The sequence below is a fragment of the Crinia signifera genome, chromosome 11 (genome assembly GCF_055691185.1).
Source record: "Crinia signifera chromosome 11, ASM5569118v1, whole genome shotgun sequence".
Classification (NCBI taxonomy): domain Eukaryota; kingdom Metazoa; phylum Chordata; class Amphibia; order Anura; family Myobatrachidae; genus Crinia; species Crinia signifera.
In genome coordinates, this window is record NC_139227.1 from 113,119,480 (window position 1) to 113,144,154 (window position 24,675).

General features: G+C 44.0%; 1 protein-coding gene across 2 annotated transcripts in view; it reads left to right on the forward strand.

Moving 5' to 3' along the window:
* RCN1 (reticulocalbin 1) overlaps window positions 1-21,121 on the forward strand; it is a 33,796-nt gene extending 12,675 nt beyond the window's left edge. For both annotated transcript variants that reach the window (XM_083164285.1, XM_083164286.1), the window contains exons 4-7: window positions 627-805; window positions 1,813-1,873; window positions 14,869-15,068; window positions 19,184-21,121. In XM_083164285.1, coding sequence (XP_083020411.1) covers window positions 627-805; window positions 1,813-1,873; window positions 14,869-15,068; window positions 19,184-19,291 — 548 coding nt within the window. In that variant the 3' untranslated portion in view covers window positions 19,292-21,121. The remainder of the gene's footprint in view (window positions 1-626; window positions 806-1,812; window positions 1,874-14,868; window positions 15,069-19,183) is intronic.
* Window positions 21,122-24,675: the final 3,554 nt, after the last annotated feature.

Consider the following 24,675-nt stretch of genomic DNA (forward strand, 5'->3'; position numbering starts at 1 on the left):
CAGTGGTACCGATGTGTCCTCTTACACCTAGGACCTCACTCAGGTCGTACGCACGGGTGTGGTATAATACTCTGACAGTCGGGGTCAGACGGGGGGAGCGCAATGAAGCCCCTTGCGGGCACGGTGGTGAGCTGCGCTCGCCACCTATTTTATTCTCCCTCTATGGGGGTCGTGGACCCCCACGAGGGAGCAGTCGGGATTCCGACGTCGGAGTACTGACTGTTGGGAGTCCCGACTGTCGGGGAGCAACCAACCTTTAGGGTGCTGGGAGGGAGGCGTGGGGTGGCGGTTCGGTCCATTAGCATATGGGAATGCCCAGCGTTACATGGGCGTTCCCATGAGAATGCTGGGAGTTCTCATACTAAAGAGAAATGAAATATGGATGTGGATATGAAATATAATAAATATTCCATTGTTTTATTGTTTCTTCGTGGAACTCTTGGCCACTCTTCTGATTGCTTATAGCTGTATATATACTGTATAGGAGAGCTACCCATCTGGATACCTATTTAGCAGCAAATCATTTATTATTGAGTATTAAGCTATGATTAATACCGTACCTGGACATTGAAGACCATTTATTTGTGATGAAACCTTTGATCCATGTCTCCTATGTCTCGTTGCAGCAAACCCTGAAGAATTCCAGGATGCAGCAGAGCAGTTTAGCTTCAAGAAAATGATGCCCCGAGATGAAAGGCGGTATAAGAGAGCCGATCTGAACGGCGATCTAGAAGCAAGCCGCGAAGAGTTCACCGCTTTCCTGCACCCAGAAGAATTTGAGCATATGAAGGACATCGTTATATTGGTAAGAATATAATCCATATTCCAGTAATCTTTGCCGACCATTTCAGATCAGCGTTGTTCAGACCTGATCAGAAGGGGCTGAATTCGGCCCGTTCCAATGGTGGGGGGTTTATGCGACCCGCGGTTTTTGCCTCGGTGTAAAATCTGACATCCGTGTCGTCCGTGACATTCAAGGTTTGCGCATGAGCGATTTTCACACTCGCCGAGCCGTTTGGGCCGAGTAGAGAGGGCAGGGGGGCGGCAGCAGGGGGACGCTGAGAATTTTATGGGGGTCCTCATAAAAACGCTGGGCATTCTCCCGAGAACACAGGCATGGCGATGCCGGCTTGGGGCAGGAGACTGACGTCAGCGCCCACTCCGTATTTGGCGGATAGCGGCCGGAATAAAAGTCAGTCAAGACCATCGAAAAAATTTTTTCTCCTTTTCGGCTGCATGTGAGGGGATTTGTTCGCGTTCACATGCCCCTCGCATGCTGGTGGTCGGCCTTATGACGTTGTAGATCTAAAATACCATAACCCCACCCACTTGCTTAAAGACTGCAGTACGTAGTGCCTAGTGTCAATCCCGGGAATGTCCGATGGTATGGAGGTGTGTAGATAGCGCCTTCTGAAAGGCCGCTCCAACGTTCGGTTGTAGAGAGAGGTCTTCTTAGCAGCAAGAGGAAGTTTTATTAGCACTTTATCGTTCCCTGACAAGTCCTCACCTTGAGTAATGACTAATAATATGTAGCGCGCACTGGCTGCCTGGCAAATCAGGAGAGACTTTGGGTGAGACTCACGGGAGTGTGAGGTTCTGTTGGTGCAATGTGCTGCTGTGAGCACTGCAGATAATTACAGGAGGGAGGCCTAGATCATTATCCGCTTGGAATGCTGTGAGGTGCGCGCAAAAACTAGCAAGCTCTTCCTGCCGGGATAACCTGTGTTTTTCTAGTGCATGCCCACCTTGAACAATCCCCATTTCTACTCCTCATCCCCCAATATATTATTAAATATAAACTTTATTTTGCAGGAGACCCTGGAAGACATTGACAAGAATGGAGATGGGTTTGTGGATGAAGATGAATATATTGGTGAGAAGGACCGTGAATTTCATTTAAGATTTATACGTAAACATACAGAGGTTAAAAATAAGCTATAAAATGAGAACTTGTACATTTTGAAGCAACAGTTACAGGACCGGGCATTACGGACGGTGTAATGGTTAGCACTACTGCCTCACAGCACTGAGGTCATGGGTTCTATCCCCACCATGTGTTATATATACGGGGCAGTACAGACGGTGTAATGGTTACATTACTGCCTCACAGCACTGAGGTCATGGGTTCTATCCCCACCATGTGTTATATATACGGGGCAGTACGGATGGTGTAATGGTTATAGCACTACTGCCTCACAGCACTGAGGTCATGGGTTCTATCCCCACCATGTGTTATATATACGGGGCAGTACAGACGGTGTAATGGTTACATTACTGCCTCACAGCACTGAGGTCATGGGTTCTATCCCCACCATGTGTTATATATACGGGGCAGTATGGATGGTGTAATGGTTAGCACTACTGCCTCACAGCACTGAGGTCATGGGTTCTATCCCCACCATGTGTTATATATACGGGGCAGTACAGACGGTGTAATGGTTACATTACTGCCTCACAGCACTGAGGTCATGGGTTCTATCCCCACCATGTGTTATATATACGGGGCAGTATGGATGGTGTAATGGTTAGTATTACTGCCTCACAGCGCTGAGCACTGAGGTCATGGGTTCTATCCCCACCATGTGTTATATATACGGGGCAGTATGGATGGTGTAATGGTTAGTATTACTGCCTCACAGCGCTGAGGTCATGGGTTCTATCCCCACCATGTGTTATATATACTGGGCAGTACGGATGGTGTAATGGTCAGCATTACTGCCTCACAGCTCTGAGGTCATGGGTTCTATCCCCACCATGTGTTATATATACGGGGCAGTACGGACGCTGTAATGGTTAGCATTACTGCCTCACAGCTCTGAGGTCATGGGTTCTATTCCCACCTTGTGTTATATATACTGGGCAGTACGGATGGTGTAATGGTTAGCACTACTGTTTAACAGCACTGAGGTCATGGGTTCTATCCCCACCATGTGTTATATATACGTAGTGTTCCCCCTAGGAATTTTTGGGGGCAGGGCGCCGCTGTATGGGATGGGGGCGGACCGGGCCCGCCGACGTCATCGTTGTAGGCGTGCCCTGGCCGCCGCGTCATCAAAGGAGGCGTGCCCGGGCTTCCTCCGTCATCAAAGGAGGCGTGCCCGGGCTTCCTCCGTCATACAAGGGGGCGGACCTGGCCCCGCCGAAGTCCCTGAGCTGCCGGGGAAGCCTAGAGCCGCCGAGATTGCGGTGCCTGGAGCTTCCCCGAGCACAACATTAGTCAGGCAGCAGGCTCTTTTAGCGGGGCGCTGCTGGAAGGGCAGGGCGCATTTTGCCCTTTAGAAATTGGGCAGGACGCAGCGCCCCGCTAAAACAGCCTAGCGGGAACACTATATACGGGGCAGTACGGACGGTGTAATGGTTAGCATTCCTGCCTCACAGTGCTGAGGTCATGGGTTCTATCCCCACCATGTGTTATATATACGGGACAGTACGGATGGTGTATTGGTTAGCATTACTGAATCACAGCGCTGAGGTCATGGGTTCTGTCTCCCACCATGTGTTATATATACGGGGCAGTACAGATGGTGTACTGGTTACATTACTGCCTCACAGCACTGAGGTCATGGGTTCCATTCCCACCATGTTTTATATATACGGGGCAGTACGGACGGTGTAATGGTTAGCATTATTGCCTCAACAGCGCTGAGGTCATGGGTTCTATCCCCACCATGTGTTATATATTCGGGGCAGTATGGACGGTGTAATAGTTAGCATTACTGCCTCACAGCACTGAGGTCATGGGTTCCATTCCCACCATGTGTTATATATACGGGATAGTCCGGATGGTGTAATGGTTAGCATTATTGCCGCACAGCACTGAGGTCATGGGTTCTATTCCCACCATGTATTATATATACGGGGCAGTACGGACGGTGTAATGGTTATAGCATTACCGCCTCACAGCACTGTCATGGGTTCTATCCCCACCATGTGTTATATATACGGGGCAGTACGCATGGTGTAATGGTTAGCATTACTGCCTCACAGCACTGAGGTCATGGGTTCTATCCCCACCATGTGTTATGTATACGGGGCAGTACGGATGGTGTAATGGTTACATTACTGCCTCACAGCACTGAGGTCATGGGTTCTATCCCCACCATGTGTTATATATACAGGGCAGTACGGATGGTGTAATGGTTATAGCATTACTGCCTCACAGCACTGAGGTCATGGGTTCTATTCCCACCATGTGTTATATATACAGGGCAGTACGGATGGTGTAATGGTTAGCATTACTGCCTCACAGCACTGAGGTCATGGGTTCTATTCCCACCATGTGTTATATATACAGGGCAGTACGGATGGTGTAATGGTTAGCATTACTGCCTCACAGCACTGAGGTCATGGGTTCTATTCCCACCATGTGTTATGTATACGGGGCAGTACGGACGGTGTAATGGTTATAGCATTACTGCCTCACAGCACTGAGGTCATGGGTTCTATTCCCACCATGTGTTATATATACGGGGCAGTACGGACGGTGTAATGGTTATAGCATTACTGCCTCACAGCACTGAGGTCATGGGTTCTATTCCCACCATGTGTTATATATACGGGGCAGTACGGACGGTGTAATGGTTATAGCATTACTGCCTCACAGCACTGAGGGCATGGGTTCTATTCCCACCATGTGTTATATATACGGGGCAGTACGGATGGTGTAATGGTTAGTATTACTGCCTCACAGCACTGAGGTCATGGGTTCTATCCCCACCATGTGTTATATATACGGGGCAGTACGGAAGGTGTAATGGTTATAGCATTACTGCCTCACAGCCCTAGAATGTCTGTGTGTGCGTGTACATGTGGTAGGGAATATAGATTGTAAACTCCAGTGGGGCAGGGACTGATGTGAATGTTCAAATATTCTCTGAATATGTGTGCGCTATATAATACCCCTTTTACACCAGCACTAATAATTGTTGCGACCCGGGACCCGTTCACTGCAATGGAAAAGTCGGCGCTCGGTGACATCTCCCCTGCGGTATAATGCTGGGTGAGGACGCCACGTGAAAGCAGTCAAAAGCCAGGTCGCACCCAGGTTGGAGCTGGGTACATAAACCTGGGTAGCGAACCTGGCAATTATGTATTAATAACTGATAATAAATTGATTACACTGAGGGCCTAATTCTGGGTGGTTTGCAAAAGCAAACTCCTCCTTTAATGAACAAAACCATACAAATTCCTTCTCAAATGGACAACACCGTGTGCGCTGCAGGTGGGGCAGATGTAACCTGTGCAGAGAGAGTTAGATTTGGGTGAGTTATTTTGTTTCTGTGCAGAGTAAATACTGGCTGCATTATTTTTGCACTACAATATAGATATACATTTGAAGTACAAACTCCACCCGAATCGAACTCTCTCTGCGCATGTTACATCAGCCCCACCTGCAGTGCAGCATGGTTTTGTCCATTAAGGGAGTGATTTGCTTTTGAAAATCAACCAGAATCAGGCCCTTACGCTGAGTACACACACGAGACAATTTGTCAGAGCGGTTAATAGTCTAATGTGCACTATTCTGGGCCCTCGTGAGATATGTCACGTGTTTTTCAGTGCCCTAAATGCTGCTGAATCTGACAGTGGGCGGTATTCAATGTGAATACCTGCGAGGTGCAGCGAATCCTTTTTCGGATTCGCTGCACATTCGCCACGTTCCGGAGCCTCGCCGGCTCCGGTATTCAACGAGTCAGGGGCTCGCTGCCCCTGACCGGCGAATATGAGCTCCTGCGGCGAACGCCGCAGGGAGCCTGAGGACGGCGGCAGGCAGGGAGATGGAAGTCTCTCTGCCTGCCCCAGAACGTTTGTGGGGGGGGGGAGGTGGGCTCCCCGGGTGCCAGGCAGCACAGGCTGCCCATCGGGGGTGCCAGCAGGGGACCGCGTATATTCACTACACCCGATCGTAACGATCGGGTGCAGTGAATATATGAATATCTAATGAGCGGCTCGGCTCCGGCGCCCCCTGCTGGCTGCTGTGTAAAAAAAAAAAAAATTAAAATTAAATATATATTCATGTGCTTACTGCACATGAATAAAAATAGCATGCCCCTCCTCAGAATAAAATTCCTGATTTTTTTTGACACCAAATGTAAAAAACAAAACACTTTATTTTAAAAGTTCACATTCCACTTCTCCATAAAAAGATAGCGATTGCTACTCGGTGAATCATGGCGAAAAAAACCTTCAAATGTATTCGCCATCTGGTCATTGAATAGGGTGATTCACCGTTTTAGTCAAAAATTCGCCAAACAGCACAAATTCGCCATAAAAACATTGCGAATCAGGCTCATTGAATACCGCCCAGTGTCTCAGTATCTGTACCCAGAGACTGCAGAACTTCCTTTACAGATGGTTTATTTATGTTTATGCAGAAATGCAGTTGTGATTTTCTAGGCTGCAGAGCTGCTGATGTTAGAAACTGAAGCTGCCACCCAGGATGTCGGGAGATTCTCACCGGAGAGTTCGCAAAGTATTGCCAATTGTTTACACATTCGCAGCTTTTTACCCTAGAGGAACACCGACTTCTAGGGTAGTCCCACGCAGATTGGATGCAGCAGTGATGTTATTACAAAACTGCAATTAAACCCCTGTGGGTTTTTCTTTGTTGCCACTTCCTGTTAACACCTTCAGACTGTCCCTTCCTGTCATTGTTACCATTCAATCCTCATTTCGACTGGGAACACAGCAGCACTTTGACGTTTGCGCAGTGCCATCGCAGCACATGCGCAGCCTGCCGATTATCGGTCACTGCGTACAAACATGAGTTTTCCACAAAACTTTACAGCAATTTAAGATAAGGTTGGGACTCTTATTTACTAAACGTTGGATTTTCAAAAGAACTGCGGCTTTGACCGATGTTTTCCATAGTAATTAATGGCAAACAAGACTGATTTATCATTACTATTGATATTTTAAAATAAAAAAAAAAATATCAGGAAAAAAGACGCTGATCATCGGGAGCTCTGAAAATATAACATTTAGTAAATCTGCACCTAAGCATCTATAGTATTTAATATAAACACAATAATTGCGGTGTATTATAATAACACCAATCAATATATTAAGATGCTAGAAGTAAACAGCAGCAACAAGACTAATGGGCCCATTAAAACATTTGACGACTCTAATATTGCGGTCCGTACCCCATTCAGAGCTAGGCCGAGGCAGGAACAAATCAGATGGACTTATTTCTGTGGTCTTGCATCTTGTGTTCCAAAACTTGCCCCCTTTCAGCACCTGATGTCGCATGCTATCTTGAGCACATACTGTCTATCGACGCGACATTCGACGGCGGGCCCGCGCATCACGCCGAATGGTCCCTTTAAAAATGCAGACAATCACTTGATTTATCGGACAGATGTGGCGAAATAAAATGATTGCATACAATATCTCACAAGTGTGTGGGCAGCATTCGCGCAGACTGACCAGATCAGATTCAGGACTTTGCTTCTAATTTCTTCTAGTACAAAAGAAAGTAATTATCCTGTACCAATAATATATTACTATTGTTTATTAATATTTCTCCTCCCAGTTCTATATTGAGATGAATATGTTCCTGTGTACTGGGGAGTGATCAATGTGTACTTCTAAATATAGTTTAAAAACTATAATCCTTAATAAATGCTCCATAGTATAGAGAGAATCTTACATTAGGCAAAATATTTAAAAACAATTAAGTCACAGGGGGGGATGCAATCTGCCTCCGCTATTTCCGACGTGGGAAATAGCGGCGGCTCCCTATTCAATGCTGTCATTAACGACAGCATTGATGCGGGATCACGGCAAAGCGGGCCCGACTTCAGAAGCTGTCGGGCCCGTTCTGCCAATAACGGCCGTGGATTGTCGTTATCCGGGCTGCAGATCGACAATCCACGGCAGTTTTCACGGCCACGCCCCCTTTGCGCCCATCTGCAGGTGGGACATTGAATCATGTGGTCGATCTGACCGCAAATGGGCCAGGATCACGGCTGTCGGCGGGGATCGACAGCTGTGATCCCAGATTGCATACCCCCTAAAGTCTCCTTTGGACCCCACCAGCTGTGCGAGTGAACTCACGCCTCCCTTCCCTGAGCAAACGCCGCATTTGCATGTGAATGCCTCCACATCCATTCGCATGCGAGTGTACAGGGGAAAAGTCATTCGATGATCGTGACCATCGTATGATTGTTCCACCTCTTCGCATATATAAGTTAGTCTAGGCTGGCTTGTATTTACGAGCGCCTGGATGAAGACGGGGCGGCCGTCTGTGTTCACATGGGGATGCCAACCGTTTCTCTGGGCGCACCCACCGTTTGTGGGAACACCCAGGAAACACTGGGCTTCCCCGTGCTCCAGCCCCCTGCCTGCCCACTGTCCACTCCGCTGTGTGCGAAGGCATTCGCACTGCGAGGCTGCACATGGTGAAGGGGGAGGATTCATTAGACGCTGAGTGAATTTGAATGAATTAATTTCCCGCTCTTCGCATGGCTGCCGCTCTGAAGGGGAGGCGACTAACTGATCAATGGACACCGCAGCCCAATGATCAGGCTGAATCAGCCCCGTTGAGTTACTAAATACAACTGACTATTCGCAGCTATATTTGTAGCCCTTCCTTAGTTACAAACTTATATTTAGACAGCGGCAGAACATTACGACTGTGTGGAAAGTTAGGAGTTGCGACCTAGATTTGACTGCTCACACTGCGAAATATGAAACTTAGCTTTTTCTTATATATAGATATATATATATATATCTATATATACATCTGATTTGAAATAATGCAGGTGCGCTTAAATTAGACCTATAATTGTGTCCCTTTTGTGTATGGTGAAATGAAGCAGAAACACATCTGAATATAGGAGCGGGGAAACTGTCTCCCAAGATGTTTAATGGGCTTTTGGCAATTAAAATGTTTCTTTGGTCAAAGTTCTGTTCTTGGCTGGTGCTTACCCACTGCCCTGCTGTTATGCCAGCGAGCGTAAAGTGGTACAAATTGTATATATTGTTTTCCATACAATGTCACAGTACTGTAGAAGTCAGCACCCCACCTGGTAATAACAGGATGTGTTCCCAGAATGGTTTGCGTAATGGAGAGAGGTAAAGTCTTTTAATTTAGGTGTTGATCAAGAATGTTGTTTTCACAGTGGTAGAGAGACACGAAAAAAAATGACATTGTTATTTGAGGTTTACACAGTTTTTGCGGCCAAATGAAAATTGACATAATGAAACCATTCTTTCTCGTCTGATTCTTGTTCCAAATCTTATATTCTGTATAACATCAATTTTGCCTTTTTAATATTGTAGACGTGTGTGTGTGTGTGTGTGTGTGCGTGTGTGTGCGCAATCTGTACTTTGTTTTAATGTTTTTGATGCATGCAAATAGCGGTTTTCTAAATTAAAAGCTTGGGATCTGCTTATACAGAATTACAAGCTAGTTGTCGACATTGATTATTTTGTTGTCAAGAAGAATAAAACATTCTGTCTGACCGCATTACAATAGCATTTGTAACCACGTCAAAATGAGAGAACATGCCATTCTCTTTCCACAAACATGTTTGTTTTCATTAAAATATTGTTTTTTCCTCGCTTTGGGCAATACGTAGCCCTGCCAAACCCTTATCTTCAGAGTCTTGGTGTTTTTGATAAGAGGGCTTCACGTAACCTACTAGGCTTGTAGGTTCCTAGACACTGCGTGTGTGGTTACTGGAATCCGGTGAGATTCACCGATGATGTCATCTGTTATCATGTGACGGAATCTTAGTCAGTAACTGTTGATACTATACTAGTTGATACTGTATATTAGATGGTTTAGAGGGCCCTGCCGTGATGTAAATATTATTTTTATTTCATTCCATTCGGTTTGCAGCCTTTGTAGATTTTACACACTTTGGGCCTTATTCAGAATCGCATGCAAAGCATGTGATTTTGTTGTATTATGCATGCTCGCAAGGCTGAAGGAGGCTTACTGCTGCATCCTTGCAGATCTGTGGGGTTATTCAGGGGAGCAGCGATGTCAGACGCATCTCCACTTGGGTAATTGGGCGATAATAGGGTGTTCAGATTTAGCATGCGTTTGCCGTGAGTGTGTAGACAGAATTTTGACCTATTGCAAGGTATGGAAATATCTGACCGTTTCAGATAGATCTCTTGCACCTAGAACAGGACTGCTGCAAATGTACACTCTTATAGTGATGACCGATGCACTCAGAAGCTGGTATGTAGGGGAGGTGCTGCCACATAGCACTGGCCAACTCTGAATGCAGGTGGAAATCTGCAGCAATTTTCGATTATGCGGTACAACTTCTGATGAGGCCAATTTGTAGGGCTGGTCAGCGGATCGATGGTACCAATGATGTTTAACCTTGACAGAATGAAACCATGGACTGGGGTCTTCACAGTGGTCCTCACTGCTTTGTTTTTCACAGGGTTATGAGCCAATCGCAAGTGGAGGCGGGCTTAACTAGTCATTTGACTGCATGTGTACCCTACAATGCGCATGTGCGGGGGTGACTAGCGAAAATCTAATGATCATGTAGGTGGAATGTCTCTGGACTTTGGCCAACAGGAAGCCCGTATTTGGGGTCGGGAAACTGAAGTTTTCTGTCCCAAAAAAATGCAGTCATTTATGAGGAGGTTCTGTGACGACAGCAATGATAACTTCCATCATGTTTCAGTCGCAGATTTGTGGAAGGTTCAGAGCTACGTACGTAAAGTTGCACAGACTGCAAGAACCTTTTAGGTGGTTCGAGAATTACAATAAAGAAAAAGAACCGCGTGGCACTTAATAATACATGTGAAACAATGACAATAAAAAACACCCCACAGTTTATTACTCAATAAAAGATCAAAAGCAAAAACATTCAAACACAGAATGATCAAATTTGAGAATGACGTATCTGTGGTGGCATTGAAACCTGTAACCCAAAGAGTTGTTGTAGAACCGTTTATACCTTAAAAGTGTTTACTCGTATAGCACTCTGTCTTGGTACCCTGAGCTCAATCTCGTGGTGGTGGTGTCCCTCAAAAATCTTGTTCATTGATTGTTTATCTTCTAGGATAGAATTGAAGGGTATAATTGACTTACCCGAAGGCAACCATCAGAAAAAAAAGTCATGATAAAACCGTTTTTTGTTTTTCTTCTGAAAAATTAAGGGGGTTGATTGAAATTTATGCCATAATCGGTGAAGTCTGAGTAATATACAAGTTAGAATATATAACCAACATACTCTGTAATACACTATTTTTAATGTGAACTTGGCCTCCTTGGATCAGGTTTGTTACGTTTGACGATATTCACTATCTCGACTCAATGATTTCAACAGGTACAATATGTCAACATGAAAAATGTTTGGATAAATAATGTTGACACCCAATTTTGAGACCAACTCTAAAATTTCTATTGTCAACATTTTCTAGTTGCCAATCTCTCTACTCTAACGCCATAACTAGAATTTATGATTTGTGTTCATATTAAAGGACTACGCAATAAGAGTCTGTACCTTAACCCCAATGTAGAACCTTCATCCACTCCTATACATTTTTTGTGTATTATGTGCTAGATCAGGGGTCAGGGAACATTTTACCTTTTACCCCAAAATATATTTAGCTACGCTGACGTTACCCCCCCTTGACTTGAAAGGAAGGAAATCATATAATTGTAATACACACTGTACCCCCAGAAATTGATGATATATCCTGCTAGTACAGTACAATTGATGATGCTGATTACCATGTATGGCTGTGTACATCAATGGCTGCCAGGCTGTGTGTGGTATAGCCATTGATAATGTGATGTCCAGGTAACTATTAAGCTGGCCATACATCAGAAATATATTGTACCCAATCATACAATCTCAATTGATTGTAAGATGGATTGTATGCAGATTGTGTGCACATCTTGTGTACACAATCATACAATCAATCATAAGATGGATTGTATGACTGATTGTATGATGGATTGTATGCAGATTGTGTGCACATCTTGTGTACAAAACCATGCAGCAGATGGATTGTATGACTGATTGTAAGATAGATTGTGTGTCCAAAAACCACCAAGGACTGCTGGGGATTTCAAGGGAAATTGTACACAATCATGAGTGCAATCGATCTTAAGATCAATCTTTCTGATGTATGGCCAGCTTTAGTGTCAGTATTACAAGATGATCTAGTGACAGTCTGTGCAATGTTTCCCCTAGACTAGAGATGGGAATACCGTGACAGGAGCCTATAACCATGCAAAAAAACTCAGCGATGCAGCGGCAGTACAGACTGTGCGCTGCCGAGATGGCGCAGCAACTAGTTGTCTCTACTGAAGAAGTGGGTGGACTTAGAGGCGGGGCCCGAGCATCACGCAGGGAAGCGTGTTATACACAAGGGCCTGACGCACTGCGTCAGGTCCTTGTACACTACAGTACTGTAACACACACCCCGCACTGCACTGCGTCAGGTCCTTGTACACTACAGTACTGTAAAACATACACCCCGCACTGCACTGCATCAGGTACTTGTACACTACAGTACTGTAACCCACACAGCCCACACTGCACTGCGTCAGGTCCTTGTACAGTACTGTAAAACACACACCCCGCACTGCACTGCACTGCGTCGGGTCCTTGTACACTACAGTACTGTAACACACACACACAGCCCGCACTGCGTCAGGTCCTTGTACACCACAGTACTGTAACACATACACAGCCCGCACTGCGTCAGGTCCTTGTACACCCCAGTACTGTAACACACACAGCCCGCAATGCGTCAGGTCCTTGTACACCCCAGTACTGTAACACACACAGCCCGCACTGCGTCAGGTCCTTGTACACTATAGTACTGTAACACACACAGCCCGCACTGCACTGCGTCAGGTCCTTGTGCACTCCAGTACTGTAAATGACACACCCCGCACTGCACTGCGTCAGGTACTTGTACACTACAGTACTGTAAAACACACACCCCGCACTGCACTGCGTCAGGTCCTTGTACACTACAGTACTGTAACACACACCCCGCACTGCGTCAGGTCCTTGTACATTACAGTACTGTAAAACACACACCTTGCACTGCACTAGGTACTTGTACAGTACTGTAAAACACCCCCCCCCCCGCACTGCGTCGGGTCCTTGTACACTACAGTACTGTAACACACACACAGCCCGCACTGCGACAGGTCCTTGTACACCACAGTACTGTAACACACACAGCCCGCACTGCATCAGGTCCTTGTACACCCCAGTACTGTAACACACACAGCCCGCAATGCGTCAGGTCCTTGTACACCCCAGTACTGTAACACACACAGCCCGCACTGCGTCAGGTCCTTGTACACTATAGTACTGTAACACACACAGCCCGCACTGCACTGCGTCAGGTCCTTGTGCACTCCAGTACTGTAACACACACAGCCCGCACTGCACTGCGTCAGGTCCTTGTACACTACAGTACTATAAATGACACACCCCGCACTGCACTGCGTCAGGTACTTGTACACTACAGTACTGTAAAACACACACCCCGCACTGCAGTGCGGCAGGTCCTTGTACACTACAGTACTGTAACACACACAGCCCGCACTGCACTGCATCAGGTCCTTGTACACTACAATACTGTAACACACACAGCCCGCACTGCACTGCGTCAGGTCCTTGTACACTACAGTACTGTAACACACACAGCCCGCACTGCACTGCGTCAGGTCCTTGTACACCCCAGTACTGTAACACACAGCCCGCACTGCGTCAGGTCCTTGTACACTACAGTACTGTAAAACACACCCCGCACTGCACTGCGGCAGGTCCTTGTACACTACAGTACTGTAACACACACAGCCCGCACTGCACTGCATCAGGTCCTTGTACACTACAGTACTGTAACACACACAACCCACACTGCACTGCATCAGGTCCTTGTACACCACAGTACTGTAACACACACAGCCCGCACTGCACTGCGTCAGCTCCTTGTGCACTACAGTACTGTAACACACACAGCCCGCACTGTGCCAGGTCCTTGTACACTACAGTACTGTAACACACACAGCCCACACTGCACTGCGTCAGGTCCTTGTACACCCCAGTACTGTAACACACACAGCCCGCACTGCGTTAGGTCCTTGTACACCACAGTACTCTAAAACACACACCCTGGACTGCGCCAGGTCCTTGTACACTACAGTACTCTAACACACAGCCCACACTGCACTGCGCCAGGTCCTTGTACACTACAGTACTGTAACACACAGCCCGCTTTGCACTGCGCCAGGTCCTTGTACACTACAGTACTGTAACACACACAGCCGGGCATGCATATAGAATCTATGTGCAATGAAATTAATATGCATGCCCACCTGTGTCTTGGCAGCGCGACTGTCCCATTACCAGCAGGAATTTCATTTTTACACCATTTGGGGTAATTTACCCCTGTTCCCTGACCACTGTGCGAGATGTACTCTGCTAAATGCCCCCATCCACTGGTCTGATTTGACCACCTTTCAACCAATTCTGGTGGATGAGACTGAGAAATTGGGTGAAAAGTGGCCAAATCGGATGTGTTTGACATGCAAGGTCTCATAGGCATCGGATTCAACTTCTGACACGAGCAGCCTCCCGGCAGCAGGGCAAAGGGCCGCAATCCTACATTGTAAGGTGGAACGACTGCGACTTCTACTCCCTGAGGTCGCAGTAATGGATGGGGGCCTTTAAGGGCTAAATGTATGTGAGCTCTGTGGTTATCTATCTGACGGTCTTAGACTATTGCCATAGGATTGGAGTTTCCACCCCCTTTCCCACTTTTATGCAACCCCATTATTACATAAAATGTATTTAAACGAAAACCAAGAAATCAAACTTTTTGAAAATCATTTACTAATTGAGAATGTGCCCTATTTTTCTGTAGAGGACATGTTTTCCCACGAGGAGGGGGTCCCGGAGCCTGACTGGGTAGCCACGGAAAGGGAGCAGTTCTCAGATTTCCGTGACCTTAACAAGGACGGCAAAATGGACAAAGATGAAATCCGGCACTGGATTCTTCCTCAGGATTATGACCATGCACAGGCAGAAGCCAGACATCTGCTCTATGAATCGGACTTGAATAAGGTATTTGCTTTTTTTTTTTTTTTTTTTTTTTTAGTTTTTTTTTTATTTGAGTCTTTATTTAAATTTTTCATCAGACAGATTAGAAGAACACACATAAAAAACACACACATTACATATAAGACATATTGCAAACCATATATATTATGACTACAATCTTAGACCTAGTGGTAGAGACCCTTGGGATCTGGGGGGTAGTGGGGGGGAGCAGATTAAGGACAACAAGGAAAACTCCTCTAAATGTCGTAGTAATACCACCCCATATTTGCGATCAACTTATGGCTATCTTGAACTTTACTAATAAGGGAACTGGCGCGCTTACAATATTGTGTAGTGACAACTTATAACAAATATAGAAAATATAACATATCGTGAAAAGGCTTAAGAATTGTTTTTTTTTTTTTTCAGTTTACTGATGTTTTCACTTCCTTGCTTGGTTCCTCTCTTGCCCTTCCTGTATGTTCCCCATGTCCGTGTCCCTTATTAGAATGCGTCTTGTGCATATCTGTATGTGTGATGTACATTTGTACTGCCATTGTTGCCTGTTCCTTGTACTGATAACCCTTTGTATTGCAGTATGTGCATTGTTATTTTTATTGTCTGTAAAGCGCCTTGAGTCCTGTTGGAGAAAGTGCGCTATATAAATAAAACTTACTTACTTACTTACTTACAATTGTTCTATTTGTAATGGTCTGTGCTAGAGAATGTTCTGCAGTAGCTACATCTATTGCACACTGAAATTACACACATGCTTGTGTATTTGTCTGGGTGTGCCTTCGTTTCTAGTGCCATATAAAAAAGCAATACACAAGAATATAGGAGCGCTGTCAAACACGGACTCTTTATTTCTGACAGTGAAAATATTGCAGATTATATACAGACAGAAAGTGCTTAGTCCCAAAGTCCGCTTATTCGTATATACTCTTATTAGCTTTTTACTGGATGAGAATGCCACATACAATCCGAATGAGTCTCCTTATAAGCAGTTGATAGTAGGCCAGCTTTATATCCGTATTAAATTGATAGTCAAAGCCAATATGACATATAATGCTCCTTTTAGATACTTTATCAGCAATGTTACTATAGAGGAGAGTGTAAGTAAATAGCACCTCTTTCAAATAGAGACTAACCCTCTTCTTTCTTAGATCTCATATTTATGTCAGGCACTTCTACTGCAGTCTTTTAGTAAAAACAATTCACTGCTCCTTTTAACCAACAGACCGATTGGGACTTTAAAAACCGCATATCTAACTGGCAGTCCTGCGCTTACACCAGTGAGGACCATGGTAGTGACACTAGGAACTACATAACGTAGTTCCGCAGGAACTATATAGTGTCTTTCCTCCTCTCCGTCATTACACGCAGTATTCAAATAGGCTCACGACTAGGGATGCCAATCCCGGGGCATTTTTTCAATCCGGGGATTCGGTATTGAAAAATGCTCAATCCCGGGAAACCCGGAATGGTCCTCCCTAATAAAAAATGACCCGCCCCCCAAATATCAATATAAATGCCCTCTAACTCCGCCCCGCCTGCACTCCCGCCACTCTACCCCATCCCCCTGCCCTGCACTGTCACTTACAGAGTTAGTGGTGACAGGCAGCAGCAGGAGCGATGTCTGTCCATCCATCCATCCAGCGGGCAGGCGGTAGCAGCACAGCGGGCATGTTGCTGAGCGACAGTGTGCTGCTCAGTGCACTGACAGGCATGGCTGCGGACGGGCTGCGCAGCGTGGCGTGATGTCAGGGGTCACGCTGCGCAGCCTGGGCGCCATCATGCCTGTCATCACAGAGCACACAGTGACAGCGGAATCGGCCACCGGGGTCCCGGTACGTAGCAGTCAGCCGGGCAGCATCTGAGCCATTCTAAAGTGCTCAGCGCTGCCCGGCTTTAAAAAAAATAGTACATTTTGCACTGGGGTACTAATCCCGATTCCGGGATTCAAATCCCGACGATTTTAGGCCTAAATCCCAGGATACCGCAGATCCCGGGATTGGCCTCCCTACTCACGACAGCAGTTAAATGGCATGCTATGTAATTACCAGCTTGCAAAACTAATAACGTTGACCGGCATTCTTTACATAGATAGTGATGCGTGTGTAGTCTTTACACTGACACCCCTCACTCTCCCAATGAACCCCAGGGATCGAAACGTTTAAATAAAAACAACTTCTTCATCTACTTCTAATGGATTGTGTCCTGTCTGTATTTCTAAAGGGTTCTGTATTATAATTTATTCAGGCCATGCTGTACGCAGTTCACATTCTCTCAGTCGGTATTTATGGCAATATGAAAAGTTTTGAGCGCAACTGAGTACAATTCTTTATTTTAGATAAATATGCGTCGTCTTTAAAGTGTTTTTCTTATTTCTTTGTTTCTCTACATCCAGTGTACTGGCACTGGTGGTTCTCCAAATCCCAACATGCCCCAGCAGCTATATTTGGCACATGAGCCCCTCTGGAACCAGTAGACCGCCAAAGCGTTAATACATGATTTGATTAGGACTCTGGATCCACCGGGCTTCATGTGTGGGAGGGAAACTGATGATACTGGAACTGGTTAAACCCACAAGAACATATTATTTATATGAGCACGACTTCCTGGTCAAGTGAGTCCTGGCACCAAGCCTCAGGTGGGTATTCAATCCCCGCCACTTATTCTGACATGGGAAATTTTGACGGGCGCCTATTCAATGCCGTCTTGCCCAACAGCATTGAATAGGCAGATCGACAGAACGAGCCCGACTTTGAAAGCTGTGGGGCCCGTTTTGTCGGTTATGGTCGTGAATTGTCACGATCATGGCCGAATCTCGACAATCCACAACCGTTCACGTGGACACTCCCCCTTTTTGCTGATCTTTTACGCGGACACGCCCCCTATCACAGTCGTGACCTGGGATTGAATACCCCTCTCTGTCTGTTAGTACACTCACATTGTGGCTCTCCTCTCTATAATGCCACCAGCCTAGGCTGGCAAAGTCTCCTGAAATCCTGTAGCATCATGGGAATGCAGGGCCTGGTCAGGTGATTTTTCCATATTGTGTGAGATACAGCAATGGCATGCTTATGAATGAGCAATTTAGGAGGAAGTGGGTTTATTGCAGAAGTAAAAGAAGAGCTAAAAGATAAAAGGGCAATATTTAACCGTATATTACAGTACTTTACTTACATGGGAGATGTTACGACCCCCCCCCCCCCCGTCCCAATTACCGATTCAGCGTGTCCTCCGAGGGCTATGAAAAGTCCTGATTATATTCTCTTACTGCTTGTTTGTTTCCTCTCCATTAACTTTTTGTTCGTGAGGATGCAAATTTCTTATTGGTAGATAATATCTGTGTGCTTTTCAAAGAACCTTGCTTTTAGTAGGAGAGGAGAGTGGTCCGCTGGACAGAGGCTGTCTGTGGACCCGCCAAAACCACGCAGCAAGAATTCTGTATTAGATGACCCAATATACTAACTATAGCCAAAAATATCTGTACAATGGGTGTGAAAGCTTTTGGGCAGTGGCGGAATTCTTAAAGGCATCTGCCTTTTCACAGAGCAGATGAATTAAGCCTGGTGAAGAGATAAAGTATAAGGTGATAATAACGCACCAGCCAATCAACTCGCAACTGTAATTTTTCAAACACCACTGATTGGCTGGTGTGGTATCACCTTCCACTTTGGACCTTATCCTGGTTCAACCTCTCGGATGTGAATTCGCACCCTTGCGATTGAACCAGATCCCGCCTTCCGAATGGTGGTACGACGACCCACCATCCGCAATGCACGTAGGTTTGCACTGGTTGGGAATGGATATTTGACATAAACATCCATTTGCAGCCTGCAGGGTAATGCCCACATAATTTAAAGATCGCAGACCATCGAAAGATGTGGAACGTGCACGCAGATCTAAGGATGCTCAGAGCAACCCCCCCCCCACCCCGCGCCCTCTGATCACAAGGATGGGTGCGGCAAACAGTTTGTTCGCCATGGATGCATGCACATGCGCAAAGCGAAAATGACAGGCCTGTGTTAACACACCCGTGAAACTATTAAAAGTGTGGTGGTTTTGAATTTTTTTTTTTTATATTTTTGTCTTCAAATTCCTTTTTATTTATTGTTTTTTTTCCCATCTAGGATAAACTGTTGACTAAAGACGAGATATTGCAGAATTGGAACATGTTTGTGGGTAGTCAGGCCACAAACTACGGAGAAGACCTCACCAGGAACCACGATGAATTGTAATTCAACAAAAAGCAACTGTGACTCCTTTTTTTGTTTTTGATATTCCGTTCACTTGACTTTTACTTTATCATAGTATTTGCACCATCACTTCTATACTATATTTATTACCTCAAATGGGTTTAATTGCCCAAAAGTTTAGTGTTTGAAAGAGCTATGAACAGATTTTTTTAAATGTGATTTAGAAAAGCGATTATATAGTGTTTTTTTGTATAGCTTTTTTATATTTTACTGTAATATGTATTAAAGCAATAGTGGCAGTTGAAATTTATGTTTTTGAATGTTATATTAGGTTGTTTATTTTAATAACTTCTGCCATGTACACACAAGAATTTTTTCTTGACTGTATATTGGGGTTGAAAATGTTTTTTTTTTTTTTTTTGCATAATACTGATTTTTGTTTTCTGTGAACAGATAACAAGGGCTACATTAATAATGTCAGTATTTTAATAAAACTTTTTGTAAGAAAGTTGGTAGGTTTTCATTCCTTCACGAGAGGTGGGAATTTATTTTATGATTTTATTTGGGGGGGGGGGGGATTTCTGGTTTTTAACATATATTTTGCAGTTACTTACAGGTGTGCATAACCTAATAAATTGTAGAATTAGCACTTTTTGAATAATAGTTCTGTATTCAATTAAAAAGCTGGGTCCTATAATTCAATACAAAATATTGTATTGTATTGAAAAATAGTTATATATATATATATATCTCTTAAGGGAATGTTCAGTGGGGTGTGATGCAGATCATGAGGAAATTCTAAAATTTGTTGACAAGGAAAAATACACTATTTCAATGAATAGGTACTTCATATGTTGCTTTTTTTATTATTTTTTTTAAATACCAAATTTGTATAAACTGTGGTTAATAGAATTGGTTTTAGAATAATATTGTCATCGTTTATTTATATGACAGCACAAGGGTTCTGCAACGCTTAACAATACATAAATGAGCAAAAATCAATTAAAACTCACAACAATTAAATGTTAACAGCTAATGATATATGACATATTTGTCATTTTTGGGGGCAGAAAGTCTTAGTAGACAGTATCATCAAATTTTGTTTTCATTTGAAATTGAAAAATACGATTTTAATTGCAAAGACATATCTAGCTGTCCTCACCCTGTATAAGCTAAAAAAATAAAACATATATATATATATATATATATATATATATATATATATATATATATATATTGTTTTATTTTTTTTACAGACACCTAGTATTCTTGTAATCTACCTTGACTCAAACTGCCGTGTGCAACGTTATTTCTTAATTAAGATATTCAATGTCCTTTTCAATGTAATTATTAAATCTTATTTTCCACGCAACTAAGAGTATAATAAACCATTTTGTGATAAAATACTGCATTGGCTGCTTGCAGGTAAATACCAGGTCACCCAGCCAGAGTGAATTTAATTACACCATGGTTGTAGCACAATTTATGTCTCCCTATATCACTTGTAAATTGCATACATAAAAATTAAGTCCGTCTGAGAAACCAGATAAAGGAAGAATAATTGGGGAAAACATTAATGCTCTGATAAACGGTCTAATTTTAATTAACTACACCGGTGTGAGTGAATGGATTCCATTTTCATCCACCGAGAAGATGTGCTGTCCGTGTCTAATTTTTGCCATCTAGATCTGGCTGTTGTGAATCTGCTGGTGACCTATACTATCTAGTTTGGATGAACTTGTAGGTGAAAAGATCATGTTTTAAGAAAATGTTTGATCCAGTGTTTTAGGCCACTGTATGTATGTGCTGGTGTCAAAGATCGGATTCTAATCCAAGGTAAGATGTGTGAAATAAAAATTACTTTTGATTAAATTGGACAATTTTTTTTTTTTATATATTTATTTTAAAAACTTATTATGCCATAACTTTTTTGAATATATTTTTTTTTCTTTTCCTGTGCACCTGCTGCACAATTTAATTTTTTTATTTCTCAGTGGCAGTGCATCCCACATGCAAAAAAAAAATACTGTTTACTTCCAATCATTGTACATTGGTGCAAAGTGAGACATGTACAGCATGGGTGGGAGCTATGATGATGGAATTTATACACAACCTACTTCACTGCAGCTGGTTTCCTCTCCTGGGATTGTGAAAAAAACTCCCAGACATCCCGTCAGTGAAGGCGGTTGTGTGTGTTTTTAAATAGCGTAGATAGAAGACATTTGTAAACCTCAAACTGTGTGTACGCATCCTAATGCTTTGGTATAGTGTATTGCCACAGCTGGAATGATATATCGCACAGAAGTCTCTGAGACAACAGCGTAGTGACTTTCAGATGGCTGTCTCTTACCATGGGTACTATCAGCATATTTCACTAAGTTGATTTTAGAATCCTGAAAACCGAAAGAGAAAAATGGTAAATTATGTGGAACTAATTGAATGTGACTGAAAATTTGAAGCCATACATTTTTCATGAATACTTATCGAAAGCTAAAAAAAATATATATATATATTTTCCAAGAATGTCTGCGTGTTTCTTTTCTTGTTTATACAAAGATCTGTGTTTTGGTATTTTTTTATTATTTGAATCCTCTTTAATATAACTTTTATTCCATTTTGATCATAACCATTGAATGATGATGATGATGATTTTTTTTGTTACATAGGATTACTTGTCATTTGAGCAGGGTGTTCAATACTTTGTATTATTATTTTTTTGGGTTTTATATACTGGCTCTCTGTTTTAATTCTGGGTGAGGAGGCAATGATTTAAGGGCTACTGTTTAATCCTACAAGGCTGTGCCGCATATGTGATACGGTCTGAGTTTGCCAGGTGTGCGTGATGCCGGTTGATGGGCGGTTTTTTAAAAGCATCAACCAGCCTGGTTCTGTCTTGAAAATGATTGCCGCTTTAATTTAAAAACAAAAAAGATGGAAGAGATTGGCCAGCATCCGGTCCTCTTACATATGCCTCGGGGTGTCTGTGACATGAGCGGTATGGGTCTGACAGTGGAGGGTATACCGCTGGCGGAAATGCCCCATTGCCACAAATGATAGGAAAAAATGCTACATTACCCACACAATCCATTCCTGTCCCCTGTGCTCTGGTGTGAGGATGCCTACAGGTGCCCATACACTAGTAAGATTTATCTTCAGATCTAGCTGGTTGGAACAAAAACATGGTTATGGATGAGTGACAGTTTGTCAGTTTTCCAGCATTTCCAAGCAAATGGTCACCTGTCATGTGCTCTCATCCATAACCATGTTTTTGTTCCAACCAGTCAGATCTGAAGAAAGATCTGCATGTGTATGGCCACCTTAAGGTGAAAAGCCAATATAAAGAACATGCCAAAATAATAAACGCAATATCTTAAAGAAAACACTGTACAAGACAAAAGGTTAAATCATAAATAAAGTGTCATACAAAATATAGTAAAATGTATGATGCAAAGATAAGTACAGGTAGACCAGGTCGGAGCACCCAACAAAGAAGGAGGTGGGAGGGTCCTTCACATGAGCCAGACCAGCCTGTGCCAGCGTGATGGCTTTTGTAAGGAGAGCTTTAACTTTTGAAGGCTAACGAGTATTTGTTATGGAAGTGCGTTCTATAGATGAAGATCGGAATGGAGATGGATGTGGTTATCCGTGTAGCATCAAGGGGTCAGCCATTAGTGGAGAGGATGGGAAGGGGGAGTGAGATGTGATCTCTGATGGGGTTGTGAAGTTTCTGATGGCTTTGTAGGTGTGGAAGAGGAAGTTGGATTGAATTCTGTAGGGAACAGCAGTCACTGTACATGTTGGAAGAGCAGGAATGCGGCGGTGGACCGCCAGGAGAGGAAAGTCTTGCGTTGAATTCAGGATTGATTGAAGTATCGACCTGAAGGTGATAGAGAGACCATGCATAATGGGGGATATAAGAGAAGTGATTCCAAACCAGTGTGTCATGACAAAGCTGTATGTCACTATGGAATACATACATCTCGTCAACATTCATAATTCCATCCAGAACCTGACTAGGGGCAACTTCTCCACTGACACTTCTACCATTATTTTCACTGCCTCATACATCGCTCCCTCTGTACCATATATTCGCTTTTTCTTTGATCTTGTTCAATAAAAAGTTGTAAAGCCCACAGTATAAGGATGATAGAACGATATATCGCACCGTCATTCCCACTGCACGATCCAGTGTAAGACTATTCAATAGATCATTACCAGCCTCATTCCCCTGCATGCTGTTGTCAAAGGGGTCAGACCATCTGACCTGCAGCGCATCTGGTGGGACCCCTGCTGGCGATGGCCAGGAGTGTGCAATCACGGCTACACGCTGAGCTATATATGGCCAATATATTGGTCTGACGGCATTAAAACAATATATCGTGCAATATATCACATTATCTATACCCAGCTGTTGAATGTTTAGATGAAATTGTATCCAGTATACAGAACAACGGGTGCGGTGTCGGACATTAAGAAAGATTGTCTCTGTATATTAGTGAGCAGCTGCCGTATATAGATGTTCAAATAATAAACACAATCAGCTGATTTATAATCTATTAATAAGGTGCCATAAAACTGCAGCGCTGCATCCTCTCTGGTCTGCGCACAGATACCTTTACATTGACCGGGACTGTGAAATCAGTGACGCGTTTCTGGCTTAGAATAAATAGGACATCGGACGTACCACAAATGGAAACCAAGGAGGCAGACCCGTGGAATAGGCCAAAAGTTCACTTTAACTGCATAGTCATTTTCTGTGGAAGAGTGAGGGATTCTCAGATTTTCTTCTACCAGGCAAAAGAAGACCCCCAGAGGGCCTAGAGACCAGCTGTCCTGTGCATACGGAGCAGGCTTTGCTTTTGTTTTTTAAATTTAAATCCTATTCAGCTTAATAAGGGTTTCAGTATACTGAGCTGCATGGTCCTTATTGGAAGCACTGTAAGTAGGTAGCATTGGGTGGCCAAGAACGGACAGTCATTCTGTAAAACCAGCTGGGGCTCTTTCTACGTTCTCTGCAATATAATACGCTCTATAGAGTTATATCTTCATCGGCAAAAGGGGAGAGTTATCAGGGCTGGGTGTGTGGGTAACTTGATTACATAGATTTTAAGACTAAAATGTGTACGTATCCAATGAGAGTTTTGGCCGCCTCCTAGTTTAGCGTAGGCGAGTTAGGGAATTGCAAAAGAAGTACAAGATGAGGCGCTGCAACTGGCCTGATTCAGACTGGGTTATAGTTTTTGCAAATTCTCGCAAAACTACAACCCATGGCGGCAGGTTACAGGGGTTGCCAGATCCCGCCTCTGCCCCCAAAATTTAGCGTGCACATTGCTACAGTGTGTGCATGGAACTACAGAGCGAGGCGCTAGCACATGACCGGCTGTCCCCTGGCTGCACAGGTGTACCAATGCGTTTTACCTGGCCCA